This window comes from Microtus pennsylvanicus, chromosome 9, assembly GCF_037038515.1.
Source record: "Microtus pennsylvanicus isolate mMicPen1 chromosome 9, mMicPen1.hap1, whole genome shotgun sequence".
NCBI lineage: Eukaryota > Metazoa > Chordata > Mammalia > Rodentia > Cricetidae > Microtus > Microtus pennsylvanicus.
The window spans coordinates 52,685,570-52,701,554 of record NC_134587.1 but is presented as its reverse complement, the minus strand read 5'-3'; the positions used below and the strand labels follow the sequence as shown (position 1 = coordinate 52,701,554).

The 15,985-nt window shown below is 36.4% G+C and overlaps 1 protein-coding gene across 16 annotated transcripts in view; it reads right to left on the bottom strand.

Moving 5' to 3' along the window:
* Window positions 1–15,985, bottom strand: part of Dennd1a (DENN domain containing 1A) — a 545,127-nt gene that overhangs the window by 391,276 nt on the left and 137,866 nt on the right. For all 16 annotated transcript variants that reach the window (XM_075986076.1, XM_075986082.1, XM_075986085.1 and 13 more), the window contains one exon: window positions 1,878–1,921. In XM_075986076.1, the coding sequence (XP_075842191.1) occupies window positions 1,878–1,921 (44 nt within the window). The remainder of the gene's footprint in view (window positions 1–1,877; window positions 1,922–15,985) is intronic.

Genomic DNA, 15,985 nt, shown 5'->3' with positions numbered 1-15,985 from the left:
AATACCTCTATCCTGTGAACAACTTTACAATAACTACAGCTGCTATTTCATAACTACCTACTATAATTTTAATCATTCCAACTTTGACAGAGAAAATGTATGTAAAGCCATCTACTAACAAAAGTAAAAGACTAAATTCACTACACAGTTAACATCACATTAAACAACTGGACTCCACATGCAATGAGAGTGCATAAAACTGTCTAGATTTTTCTGTGGATACACATATACATGTACACACACCCTCCTCAAACACATGAATACACACATGTACTGGGAAGAAAAGAACATAGATACTAAAACTCCAGATTGTTCCAGCAGTTTCTTCTGAGTAGTAAAATACCAGAATGGTTTATATTTTCTTTATGCTTCTTAAATTTTATTTTTGCCTTAGCTCTACTTTCTAGAGCTTTATTACAAACTTCTTACCTACGCAGTTTCTAAAGTTATGTACTATAAAGCGCATGTCTCTGTTTTGGCGTTAGTAGAGACCTCTGTTTAAAGGTCTAGACCCAGATGGTAACCATGCTGTTCTAAGTTTTCTCATAAAGAACTGACTGCACCTCCCTAGATTATTCAGGTCAGCGGATCACAAAGGTTATTTATCTACTTAAAAAGATTTAAGAGCTATGACCATCAGTAAATTACGAGCAATAGTTTTTCATCCTATAGATATTACTTAAAGAAATATGTTCAGTAATTTTCTTAAAATCATATAATCTTCAGATTATATTGTTTAATTGAAAGGACTAAATCTCATAGCAACTTAAAACATGATAAAAATTAACTCAACTAGTAAATGACAATGATAAGTAAGGTAAGATTTTAATTTATTTTTAAATCTTATTTTAATCTTGAGGTCAACACAAAGCAAACCAGACCAACTGTTCAAGATTCTTATATCCTAACACCTTGTTACAAAGCATGTCATTACGCTGCTTATTTTGTATTGCTGAACACACTGTCACCCCTGTTTCAAAAAGACATATTAGACTCCTAACTCTCTCTATGGCAGGCCACAATACAAAGATGCTACCACTGCCCTGCATGTTTCTTATCATTATATTTACCCTTACTCAAGGACTTGTAACAAAAAACTCTGAATGAATGCATCAGGAACATGCTTTGTGCACAGTATTCCATGTGTGAAAGGTTTGATAAAGTTGTCAAAGATAAAGAGTAATAGCATTGTTATAAAGATGCTTTTTTATTATTTAAAAACTATGCAAACTGAAAACTTAAACTAAAAATGTAATGAGTCAAATAAAGCTACAAAGTATCTTCAGTATTCCTTGGGGTAGAAAATGGAGCCTCAACATATAGCCTGGAACCAACTATAGAGTAGACTGACATGAGAACTTCAACAATGTTGCGCCATTGTTCATGGAGTGCTGGAAATTTGAAAGATGATGGGACTACCCAAGCAGTCTTAGCACTCCTCCCTGAAAGTACCTGCTTTACTCCAAGGTGACAACAGTAGCGTCACCTGCACTGCAAATTCCATGATAATGTTATAAGGCTCCTTCCCTTTTTGGTCAGACTACTTGACTCCTTAAAAAGTATATTTAAAAAAAAAATCTTCAGTTCACAGGCATCTCAGAAAGAATTTCCTATTGACCCACAGGCAATGACGCACCTAAAGTGGAAGCTCTTGCTTAGTTGTTGTGCATAGCCCTCTGGAGGAAACACTCCAAATTTAGCATTAATATTTTCAATCCTACTTCATTGTGCTTTATATTTTGTCTTTGGTTCCTAATTACCACTTCTATTCCTTTCTAAATTTCATTTATCTTTTTCAGTAAAGAGAACAGTAATAATATGTTGAACAACTCTGAAATAAATTTTGTCATGTAAAAAATTAATTACGCATTCCAAACCTGGTCACTGTAGTCCTCTGGGAATTGCCTCTGCACCTCAGGATCTGTAAATAATTGACAGATAATATTAATTGGCTTTGGATTAGTGAGCAAGCAGAGGATCACACATTAATATTTGATCAGAAGATGATAGCAGCCCTGGCAGGGGATCCAAGGGGGCAGCTGAGGCTGCTATGTTGATGAGCACAAGGAAGGCCTCAGCAAGGCACTCCCATTGCCCTCCTCCAGAAATACAAAAAAGAAAAGATTTAAAGGCCTGATGCTACTGTTAACTTTAGAACTATTACCTAATATGAAACTCTTGCCAGCTGCAAGCTGCCCTCAATATACTTTTCCAAAGAAAATGAGTCTTAAACCTGCTTGACTTTTCTTCTCTAATCAGCAGCCTTTTTTCATCATTACGAATGTTGGCCTGATCAGCCTAAGTACCAGACACAGACCAGGGAGAAAGGGACAGCAAGGGTGGAATTCTTTCAAGGAACAAATGTAAAAGTCAGCACTTTGGAAAATAAAACATAGCGTTTCCCAAGTACTTATGAAAACAAAGCTACAACTAAAGGAAGTCTTCAAAGCAAACCAGTACTTTTGATCTGGTTCGTTAGTTTAAAAAAAAAAATCAAGTATTATATGAAATGATTCTTACCTTGACATAGTTGGTTTGTATAGAAACTATAAAAATACAAAGGTGAAAACAGCTTTTCTGACCACCTCTGTAGTATGGGGGGTCACTTCATTTTTAAATCATAATTGCAAGATAATGTTATATCTATAAGTCAATATAGACATGTTCTAAGTAAAAAAAAAAAACTCCAACTACAACCAATAGGAAAGCATGCAATCTTTTCAATAAAAAAAAGATTTGGCTCCTCTGAGATAATGCTGCAGAGGTGAAGGGTCAGAATACCATGTATTTGGGAAATCATGTATCAATGCAAATACTGTTAGTTTCCTTCTAACAGTATTTCACAGTACACTGCTTGTTTTTCTTATGTGTCTTTAACAGCTACACTAAACCACCAATTGACTTCTCGGTGAAAATGAATCCTCATAAAGGTTCGAATCTTTCAAGTCACAATTAATTCTTCAGTAAAAACAGACCAAAAATAGGTGAGGGAACTAAACTTACTACCTTTAAGTTTTTGAAATATCTGTTTAAAAATCATGAAAGCAATTGGACACTTTTTTTAAAATCTAAGATTATTCCAAAGAACAGAAATATTCACAAATACCAAAAATATTGTTTCCCATAGAGGTGATACATAATAAAGATCATTTTTGGTTCTTTGGGTGTTTTGTGCTTAGCTTTCCAACAGATGGCTACTATTATGGAAAACCACAACCAATCAAAATGCAGCTGTGGGTCCCAGTCCCATTGGAAACAACTCCCACACCTAAGACTAAGGGAACATTGTAGAGAAGGGGCAGAAAGATTGCAATATCCAGAGAATGAAGGAGTTGTTGTGAGACAGTCTCCTAGTAATTACACTCAAACAGTCTCACCAACATGATTACCTAAACATGAGCTAAGCACAGACAACAACCGTTGACATGACAAAGTGGATGGGGGAAAAACCACAAAGCCTCAATCCTACACAAAGAATTGCACATGGCTAAAGAACACTGTGAGTAGGATAAATGATCTTCCACAGGGAAGAGCAAAGCAACTGGTTATGCAGTGCTACAGGGTAAGCCTGAAAACACACAAACAGGTAACATTGTACAGACTGAGCAGGTATAATCAGGAATATACATGTATATTCATATCCACATACGCATACAACAACCATGAATTTGAAAAAGATCAAGAAAAGATATATGGGAGAATTTGGAGGAAGGAAAGGGAATGAGGAAATGATGTAACCAAATATAATCTTAAAAGAAATAATAAAATAAAAATCACCTCCTCTCTTTACCTTCACCTTCTGAGAAGTGACTAATGACGTGTCTAGATTGAGACCTGCGGAGTTCTAGAGTAATGCTCTCCCTGCAGCACCACTGAGGGACACCCTTCTGAGCCAGAGAGAAAAGGTGTTGCCTGTCTTTGGCCTGCTGGCTTGAACTATACAAGGACTCTGCTCTCCTGAGACAAGTGGCCAGAAGGCAATAACTGGCAGGCAAGATAGGGATAGTACCTCTTTTATCCAAAATGCTTGGGACCGAGTGTTAAAGATTTGTGAGGTTTTCATATTTCAGAAATATTTACAAAGATTTCATGAGCTAAACATTCTTACGCCAAAATGGCAACATCTGATGTCAGAGCATTTCAGATCCACACATGTTCAAACTTTATGGGGCCAAACAAAGAAAAGTTAGTAGCAAGGTATGACAAACAGCCTAACAAACCCGGTGGGTAGCAAAGCTAAAAAAGCACAGTGACTATCATTCCTGAAACATATAAAATTATCTGATATTTTAGTCTCGAAACAAACTCAAAAATAGCATCTCTAAGATACTGAGAGGCACAATGAAGCAGACGGTGGGAAAGCCAGAATCACTCACAACTTGCTCCTTTTCTCCCAAATGCCATGTAATCAACATACTCTTTAACCAGAAAAAAAGTCATATACATGACTTCATACTGGATTCTTAATAGCACGCCTTCTATCTTGCAGTAGTTTTTGCTTCCTGGGAATTACAAAGTACCAGCAGAAATAAAAGACATGGGTCTTATTTTTGTGCCGCCATCTTGTGAAGAGATAAATGCTAGAAATCAAAATTTGTGGTTTATTCTTCAAACTTTCTTGCTATTATGTGGAACAAAGTTTTAAATCTCTTTTTAAAACTTCTATTAATAAGAAACCAGAGTAATAAAAACCCATTGCTTTAAAACATATTTTCAATATTTTTTCATATATACAATATAGCAGAATTAAGAAAATAGATGGAAGAGATGAATCCAGTTTGAAACACTGAAAGTAAAGATGACTATGCCAGCCAGTAAAAAGGCCACCTCAACTACATTACAGTAAACACCGCTTCAGTCGTTGGCAGCATAAACGCCCAAGGAGAGTCTCAGATTTTAACAGAACAATGTTCCAGGATAAAACATTCTCTATTGTTTACTACAGTTCAAGCATGAGACTTTTGCTTGGTTTTCTTTACAGTCTCGGAGGTTTACAAAAAGCAATTTTCATGAGTTCTTAACATTCTCTAAAACATTACTTTTTTTTTAAGGCAATGCTTTTTAAGACCAAGTCTAATCTATAAAGTTCCATTCAATTAATTCAAAGATTCAGTCTGATAGTCTATAAAACTATGAAAGCTATTTTGTAAAACTTAAGACAGGGACTGCAAACAATTTACTTGAATTGTCTTAAAACATCTATTTTGTACAAGAAGCTGTAATCTTTTTTACACATTGAATTGATCAGGATGCCATGATGCCACCAAAATACTGACATTGGAAACATGTGAGTTAAAAAGGTCCAAAGACAATCCATTTTCTCAAGCAGCACAGCACCCTCCTTACTAACAGCTTCAGCATGGTACATACAAAACATAGCACCCTGCAATTAAGCAAATCGCCTTTAAATTTCTGTCTGGCAGCAATCCACTTGCGCGTCTGTATGTTTTTACAAGTACTCTATGTATTTCATTGCATCAGCTGCATTTCTTTGAGTTTTAAATGGTCTGGGAGCATTTTTTGAAATGTTCTATATGGAAAATAATGTATACTGGAAATTAGCCTCAGTCTGATATTTACATATTCGTTTTTTAATCCATCCTTAAGTGCTGTAACTTCTTATGTCCCAAAACACCTTTTCATTCAAAAGCTCATCACCAAATGCAATGTCACCAATTTGAAGGCAAAATCAATCTGCAGATCAGAGTGCCACAGTGGACGAGCACAAGCTAGCAATGTGCTAAGGCAGGTGGCCGTGCATGTCAGGCTTTTCCCTGAGAACTGTCTCTCAGACAAAAAATTAAGAACATTACAAGATAGTCTTTTTCTTAACCTCCTGTCCTGGCAACTTTCTTCTGATTCAAATTTAAAAATCAATTATGTCATCTCCCAGGTAAACACTTTTCTTTTGTTGCTGTCATTTTTAGATAAGGTTCCAAGCTGTCCTGCAACTCACAATGTAAACCAGGCTGGCCTCAAAATCATAGAAATCCTCTGAGTGGTGGGATCAAAGGCAAGCATCATCACATCCAACAGGAAAACACTTTTCGATTTAAAAAAAAATCTGTATTTAAAATACCTTGTCAACAATATGGATCATCAGATTATGTCTTTCTGGACAAAGCTCCATGTCACATCAGTGTGAAGAAGGACACTGCCTTCTCCTGGCAGCATGACCATCTACAAGTCCGTCCTCACAACACTACTTCTCCTAAGGGCCACAAGGCAAAATTGTCACTGTGTAGAATTCTCAGCAGTACAATCTCATTCCACCAGAGAACATGGCTGTGCTGTGAACAGAGAACTCCAGAAAGAAAGGCTGGCTTTCTTCAGTCTCAATAACCCATGTTTTCTATTCTCCAACTATACATACTTTTAAATATTTAATAAGACATAGTAAGTCGCCACAGGATGTTTAATTAATAGAATAAGAGTTTGGGCAAGGCTCACTGGAAAGGGGCTATAACTTATTTTATACAACTCCAAAATCCTTGCATTTGCCTTAGGCTTTAAGTTCCTAGAAAACCTGGTAGAGAGTTTTTTTTACAAGAGAAATACAAAAAAAAAAAATTATAAAAGTACCATGGTTATGTATGAGGTTTTGTTTGCACATTGGTAACTACTAGGTAAACACACACCCTCACACACACATCATTTCAAATTATTTCTGGTTCTCTCTCCCTTACCCATGACTGACTACATTTGAAGAGGAATGCATGGCATATTTTCTAATTGATTATTGAAAAGTATGCTGACTTTATTTTGTATGAAATATGCTATAACTGTATACTAACTAAATGTCACCAACTTCCATAACTGCTGCTCTCTGGGAGACTCTTAAAAGAAGCTACCCATGTGGCAGTTCACTTGAGAGCCTATACTGCTTTCACTTTTAAAATACTAGAGATCAAGGCAGAAAAAGTTAGATTTAACGCCTACTGAACCTATCTAACCTTTGTCTCTAGGATGTTTCAGGAAATAAAAGACAAAATACTGAACACCTTTGGATTTCACAATTTTAAAGCCCTGTCCTTTGAAATCAAAGCTTTAAATATCAGCTATTGGCCACATAATCAAATTGCTCGATTTCATTGAGTTTAAGACACTATCTCCCTTTCCTACAGCCATAAATGCTAAGTCAAGCTGTAATCAGATTTAATTTTCCAGATGAGAAGATGGGAATATGCTGCAAATAGGATAATCATACACTTCAATGTTCTTTCCTTAATGGCATTTTCCAATTTTATACCCAAAACTGTAGGCTGAGTAAATAGCCCAAGAATTGTGACACCTTTTGAGGGTTATCTCAGTCTTTCTCTAAACATATTTACAAGTAAACTTTACTTCAAGATGTTAATTCTTTGCATAATATAAAGCTAAAGTTTCCTGAGGATGAGATTACAAACTAGACTGAGCTAAATAAAAAGCTTCAAAGACAGATATTCTCATTAAACACATGAAAAAAAACACACTACAAAAATTCAGCTATGTTTACTTTATAACCACAAAATACTCAAATTGATGGTTTAGCATTTTAAGTGAACATAATCATTCTAGCAAGGCACTCATTTCTATCACAGTTAAATCTTACCTATTAAAAATTTCACATATGAAAAGAAATGCTTCAAATATTTTACCTAGTTTTAAAAGTAGTACTCCTTTCCTTGACAATGAAACAAGAGTTTGTCATATTTTTATGTTTTAAGTTAAAAATTACTAATCCTAAAATGGAAATTTTCTCCTGAAATCTCAGAAGAGTATAAATAGCCCACTAATTAGAAGAGCAATATTTCTAATTTCTTCAAATGAACCTTTATTTAGAACTCATCACCTAGAAAAAAAATCTACTGCATGAATACACATACTGCCTTGAAACATGAAAACTGAACACATAAAAACATTGAGTAGATTTTAAACCACGACTCAGTTCTAGCACTTCCTCCCAATACTAAAATTTCAAACCAATTTCATACTATTTCATAGCAGCCCGACTGATAACATAGACACAACACAGTTGGCCACTGACATCTATAATAAAAACACAAATAGTGTTTTTCAATGAAGGACAGAAAACCCACCTCAGTGTGGTAAGCAATAGAGCATTCAGGTGCTGGCCGACTCCTCCTCAGACTTACATAGTCTGCTCTTCAGACATACCCTGGTCTGACATGGCTAGTAATGCATAAACAGCAGACAATGACCTATTGTTTTCAGCTGCTGGAGTTATGAATGTAGTACAGTTACCAATTAAGTGAATCAACAAGGCCTAAATGCATCAGCTGTTCTGCAAATAATGAGTCCTTTGACATCATAGAGAAAGTCTAGAAAATTCATCTTGCCTTCTGGAAAATGATGGACTATTTTAACCAGAAAATGCCATCACTTACTGATAAATTAAAATATTTCTCATAAATAACTTCACTTACAAAAGGAATATGTTTGTTCCTTAACCAAATTTATACCTCGTACACCCAAAGTGATGTTCTCACTTAAGGTTGTCCCCTAATATACCCCAGTTTTCAACCTAGGCATTTAAATTTAAATTGTTATGGTTTCTTTTTACTTAGTTTGGGAAGGTTGTCCCCTAATATACCCCAGTTTTCAACCTAGGCATTTAAATTTAAATTGTTATGGTTTCTTTTTACTTAGTTTGGGATTTGAAACTAATTTCTTAGATCTATCAAATTGGTCAATTAACGCATAAAGATGAATATCACCTTTTAAATAGTTATCTCAGTTTCATGAAAGTTTTATGTGAGTTACAATTTATCTTATCTTGATGCTGTTTTCTGAAGTCCTGGGAATAAAATCTGGGGCCTCACGCATGCAAAGCAAGTGCTCTACCACCGAGCAAACAATCTCAGTTTTATTCAATTTTTTTTAAACAAGTAGCAGAAATGTTACATCTTATATTTATGTAACTACTTTAGACTTAAATTACAGCTGTGCCTTTTCTATTCTAAAGGTGACATTACTACATATGGTCTTTATAGCCATATAACATGTGTAATTATGTAGGGCAAAGAGAAAACTATCTACTCAAAACTACTGATAAGAGTACCTGCAAAACGTCAGCAGCACTGTGACAGGCATGCTACACAAAATTTCTGTTTTTCACTTTCATAACAAAGTTTTCCTCAGTGATTATCATGTCAGTTTTATTATAAAGAAAGCAATAAGGTTGCCTAGAATTTTACTAACTTATCCAACATTTAAAAACCAGTATGCATTTGTGGTACAAATACTCGATGTCCAGGCCAGGTGATGAACAAGCCCCTCAGGAGTTCAAGTTTAATAGAGCATAACTGGAGAACACAATGCTTAAAAAGCAGCTACCTTGGAGCCCACCAAGCACTAAAGCAGGGATTAGCCTAGGGACATGGAGCCTTGTCCAAAAGAGGCAAAGGCTTCCTGCAAGAGAGGCAGGGGAAATGTAGCTTTAGACTGGCAGTCAAGCCCATGATGCTATACCTGCATTCTTAACAGAACAGAGAACAGAGCCAAAATATTTGGTGGAGTTAGGTCCCATGTTTTACTTAGCTTGTTTCCTACAAAAGTCTTCCCTGTTACAAATAATCAACAAATAGAGAGAGAGAGAGAGAGAAAGAAAGAAAGAAAGAAAGAAAGAAAGAAAGAAAGAAAGAAAGAAAGAAAGAAAGAAAGAAAGAAAGAAAGAAAGAAAGAAAGTTAATTAAATGGCCTGTCTCTTCAAGTGGATTTAAAAAAAAGGCCTATTTCAAAACATCCAATTGAAGAAAAGTTTTTGACTGCCATAGGCTTTCTAAGATCATGCTGGCATGTGGTAAGAATAAAATAAATATTAATTGCTGGGATATTGCTAACCCCAAAAGAGAAATAAGCAAGCACTATGAATGTCTATAGACATATAGGTGTACCTCAAATTGGAAATACGAGTGTCCCGAAGTAAACTTTTATAAACCCAATTAAAATGTTCCCGTTGCCTTCTATCACTTACCTAGAATGCTATAACTCTATTAGAAACTGATTTTTCTATGTTGTCTTTGGTTGCAGATCCCTAAGCTACCATTTCTTTGCCTCCTGGCATCTGTTTGCTAATGATCTGTAAACATCATGCACTTGGGACTCCCCTGATTTTCAGAACCCCTGAGGTGAATCTGTATAAACTGAAGGCCCTTTCTGCTCATTTCTTTGCTTTCTAAGTTTGCAAACTCAGTTTTAGAAGCGGAATCCCACTCACAGCATTTGCATAACAATTAAAGCACTACTAGCTACCACTTACTAGGTGCCCAGGTACACAAACCATCACCACGAGCAGTTTAACCGACCTTGTTTAATCAAAGCAACCCTATCAGGTTTTAAAAAAACACAGATAGACAGACTGACAGACATTTTATAAACTGTGAGGCTCAACTGGTGGTAAATCAACAGTTAAGTAACACAGGCAGGATTCAGCCTGGGCCATCAGACACCAAAGAATCCAGCACTGGCTTTCTTCTTTGGCTTTATTTATTTACATCCCCTTGTCGTTTTGTCTTCTCATCATTATTATGACTCAATAATAAGAATACATCTGAACAAATAACTACAACATATCGTCATGAAATAGGTCTTAGCAGATATGAATGAGAACTTTCTAATTCCTCTACTTAGAGTCCTTTGCCAAGTTCAGGATATAAAAATGATTCCAAAGTAATTAGCATTCAGTTCTAACAAACACAATATTTAAGAGATGAATTTTATGATTAAAAATTAAAGAATTTCCAAAGTTAGAGGTTACTCTTGTATCACCAATGAGAAAACTCTCTGCTAAAAAGAGTAAGACCATGGGCGAGGGGAAGGGAGGGGGGAGGATCCTGTTCAGGAAAATATTTCCAAGGAACGCTAAAGAACACTAAAAAAACCAAAAGACTGGCCCAAACTGAGGCACACAAAGAAGAAGAAGAAGAAGAAAAAAAATAAAACCCTCTTATCCTCTGTGAGCAGAGCTGTCACCAGGATTTTCTTGGCATAGTGACTCACCTGCAATCCAAGCACTTAGGAGGCTAGGGAAGAAGGATCAAGAGTTTAAGGTCAGCTTGGCTCTACTAAAAGCTGCAGTCCAGGGGCTGGAGAGATGGCTCAGACGTTAAGAACACTGACTGTTCTTCCAGAGGCCCTAAGTTCAATTCCCAGCAACCACACAGTGGGTTACAGCTAGCTATAATAAGGTCTTATGCCCTCTTCTGGCATGTAGGCAGACATGGAAACTAACACTGCATACAAAAAATAGATTTTTTTAAAAAAAAAAAAAGCTCCAGTTCAGCCAAGCCAGCTAGTAAAATCATGTCAAAAAATCGAAGTGGAACAAATTTCTTCTTGGCGAATTCTCTGTCCCTGTGAAACCAGTTGCCTGCCCTTAGCTATTCTGTAAGAGAAATGATACCTATATCCACACTATAGATTTTTAAGATAAATATATGTAACATAAAATTTACAATTTCAGAGATGCTTTAGTGTATAGTGCCCCAGCGCTGAATGCACTCATTGCTGCTTGAAAAGTTTCCAACTATTTCCAGAATGTTTCACCTTTTCCAGATGAGGTTTCGAACACATTAACTACTACCTCCTCTTTATTCCTTCTTTCCATTTGACTTTGTGCCTCTATTAATTAATGTGACTACTCTAGGGAGCCTGTGTACGTAAAATCATGCAGTATTTGTCCTTTTGTAACTGTTTTGTTTAATGTGGTCTAATGACTTCAAGATCTGTGTTATAATATAGGTATTGATATCTTTCCTTTAAAATGAACACTACCATGCATCTATTAGGCACACTGTCTGCTTCCTATCCCATTAATAGACCCTTGGGTTAATTTCCTTTTGCCTATTGTATATAAAACAGGTATTAATATGGATGTACAAATATCTTTATAATGGCTTCGCTTAAGATTTTAGACTGTTAGTGACAGTCTAAAAATTATTCATTTATTGTATGTGTATTGATGTTTTTGTCTGTATGCATATCTGTGCATCACATGCATACCTGGTGCAGAGGCCAGAAGAGAGTGTCAGGTCCCTTGGGACTGGTGCTACAGATAGTTGTTAGTTGCCAGTGCCTGCTTTCACTGCTGCTGGATATATGTCCACTGGAATTATTGAAAAATAGAAATCTACATTAAAATTTTCAGTTAGCCAGATGGCCCATATCTTTAATCTCAGTACTCAGTAGGCAGAGGCATGTACACCTCTCTAAGTTTCAGAACAGCCTGCTCTACATAGTAAGTTCCAGGCCATCTAGGGCTACATACTGTGACCTTGTCTCAAAACAAAACAACAACAACAAAATTTTGAAGACCTCTACCCCTTTTCTCATGCTTTCACATCACAGAAAGACCTTAATCATTCTGATGTAAAACTGTTACTACCATGAGCTAAGAGATGGCTCGGAAGTTACAAGCACTGGCTGTTCTTCTAGAGGACCACGGTTTGTTTCTCAGCACCCACATGGCAATTCACAACCTGACCCAGAGAACCTGACACTCTCTCGTGGCCTTTGTGCACCAGGCAGCACAAATTTTTCTTGCATCTATCAAATACCAGGTTTCACAATCACACAAAACAAAATTTTCACCTAGCCCTCAAAATTTACCAACCCATATATCAGCTTTCCAGGCTTTACAAAGTTAGAAAGGACCACCTCGTGCATGCTTCTCCTAACAGCCTCAGTGGTAGGGAAAGAAGTGTCCCACAGGTACCACTGGGGTCACTACTGAACTGAACTCTGAGATACACTTGCACAAGCCAATAGAAAATACATCATGATTCATGATAGGAATCCTGTGTAAGTACTCTATAAAACTTTTTTATAGAGTGCTACATTTTTTTTTTTTTCAACACATTTATCTATTTTTATTCCTGAGGCTCAATTTACAATTCGTTTTGGAGGAGAAGAATAATTGAATACAATTCTCTCATGACAAAAGCCGCCGTGAGAGTGTGACCAGAGCCTCTTAGCACATTCACAAGGTGTGCAGCCGTTCTCACTGTCTGGTTCCCGCATATTTCCGTTTCTCAACTGCGATGCCCCCTACATTTACGATAATTTACATAACATAACTAGTATCAAGCAGCTAAATTCCAATTCTTTGTTCTCTTAAAAAAAGAAAAAGCACAGCATTTTAAATTAATGATATGCTTCTGAATATGACCCTATCAAGCATTCTTAAGGGGCTTCATAGCACGAACATTGATAATTTACCAAATAAATTTACTACGATCAGTTCTATTATAAAAATTCACAGTGATTATTAATGAAAGCAAGCTTTAATTTACTATTTTTTACCCCTTCCTTCTCCAGGCATTTTTTGGAACCTAACTCATAGAGAGTATCATTTTTAACAGTATTCTCTGAAAATGGTATAGGGCAACTACTGTATAATTATCTCCAAGGCTGCAAATTTTCAGCACTTTGCATACTTTATATTTTACATACACTAGAGAATGTAAACTCAATGGTCTAGTAAACAAGAAAAGGTACTCTTTGGTTTCAAAACTTCATTAAGCATAATAAATCCAATTAGACACAGTATGAGGCTTTCCTCAAAGCCATACAATAACACAATATTGTATTGTTAAAATATTTTCATTGTTATACAGGTTGACACGGTTTACTCTTAATAGAAACTGACTCAAGAGAGATTTTGGAACAAAAGTATCCTAACCAAGCAGCAGTTCCCAAAGTGTCATGCTAAAAAGAAAAAAAAAACCACCACTCTCTAATTCACACAATTCAAACAATCAAATCTCAGACAATCACTTCCTTGTTATCAGAACAATGTGCACTACTTTACTGTGGTAAAGTAATGCTACCTTTAAAAATAAATAAATAAAGGAAAGCTAATGATGGAATACCTGGTATAACATCAATACCAATAGCATACTTTAAAAATTGATCAATTACATATTATTCACTGAATGATTGTTTTGTGGATCTAACAGTGATGCAACTGTACTGAAAGTAAACATATTAAAGCTCTTTAAAGTAATTCTTAATGCTAACAGTCCTCATTTAAATTAAAACTAAAAACAATTTAACCTATAAAAACCAACTCCTACTACAAAAACGGGGTGGGTTATGGCTAGGCAGGAAATTAAATCATAATCTAAGTGAGGGTGGAAATAAAACAGTACCTTAATAACAAAAATACAAGCAGCTATATTGTTTAAAATTATTCCTTCAATATATAATTTGCTCTCCTGCAGTGTCAAAGCAATTGATTTTATACAATCTAATCACTGGCTAAAGATGCACCTTCTGTTAAAAACCATCAAGAACCATTGACCAGCAGAAGCAGGATTCCTAACTAGGTAATCAGCAAATATGTAAAGTATAACACCAACCCTCTAAGCACATGTGGCCACACCGTTGCCTCAATAATGTAACTATGAACAACTGTAGCACACTGCGCAGACACACTTAGGAAATGATCAAAAAGTCAGTCACAGCAAACAGTCTTTATTCTTTCTGCAGATCACGAATGAATTCTATTACACCGTCCCCTCCCCTGCCTCCAAAAAGAGAGGGGGGGGGGACAGGGGTAGTTTTAACTTATTAAATCATACTCACCAACAGACCATATTCTGCCTTAAACTGGGAGAAGACAAAAAAAACTGTAATTTAGCCTTTCAGGGCAATGTAGCAATCTGTACATACACTAAAACCAAAACTGCTACAACCTAAGAACCGGAATGTTAGAACACAGGGAAAAGCAGGTTCCCAAAGATGGCGTTTGTGGCACTGGGCACCCAAGGGACACAGAAACATTCCTTTTCCATCTTCATAGTTCCTCCTACACTGGCAACCGTCATCCTTAACTTAGACCTTCAGAGACCCAGCTTAAAGGCTGTTTTCTCCGTAGATACCCAGCTATGAAGAAACAAAACTAAGACTAAATTCAAAGTTCATATGACTCTGGAGTCCAAATTTCATCTACCCCAAGTCAAAACAGGCCAAAGAAGTTAAATGCCACAGAAATACTGTTTTACAAATTTTATGATATCCTTCTAAAAACTAAAACTAAAAACATTTGAGTTCACAAATATCAGGAAACAAACTGGAGCAAAAAATATTATCTGGCCTCCAACACTATCCTTTGAGGCCACTTAGTGATTTATTTTAATAGATTCCCTCTCTGTCTCTCTTTCTGTCTGTCTCTGACCCCCCCCCCACCCCTCTCTCTCTAATTCACAGAAATCTATTACTGCCTCTGTGTGATGGGATTAAAAATGTGTCTACCATACCTGGCTCAACAGACTCTTGGCACAGTCAAATATTGTATAATTTTGAGTTTGCAAAAGCACTTTTGTAGTTTTGAAAGGGTGCTTTGGAATTCATGAAACTCTCACAATACCCAGTAGAAAGGTGAAGGGAATAGAGTGAGCACATCAAGACAGAAGAAGAAGCATTTTTGTTTTGTATTGTGGCGGGTCAAACTCAGGGCCAAATACATGCAAGGCGAGCAAACTACCCTAAGTTATACCTTGGTCGTAGTTCTTATCTTAGCATGAGACAACAGATAGCTAACTGATCATTACTGGGGTCCTTTCTCAAAGCTGAAAGGAGCAGACCACTCTTAGCAGAACTGCATGGGCTCCAGCAAGAAAACAGTCATGTACCCAGGATTATCCAACTTCACTTTATACTCCAAGTTACTATGATCATCACAGAGATAACAACACTGACATCTTAAAGATGAGATGCTCTCCAATGTCACATACCAAGTTTCAGGAAGATTTATGCCCCGCCTTTGTCCCTTGTGATTAGGAGTTGCTATCACCTTCCCTAGAACTGCACTGCTATGAAAAATTATTAAGCTCTGCTGTGGGAAGTCCTTCAGTCAATAGCCTTTAAGATACTGGCCCACTTTGGGCATGGTCTCATGTACTATGAATGCAGACATAAAGCATGCACAGTGTGACTCCTGGCTGCTAGACTCAGTTCCCCTTCCTAGCACAGACAGAGGACT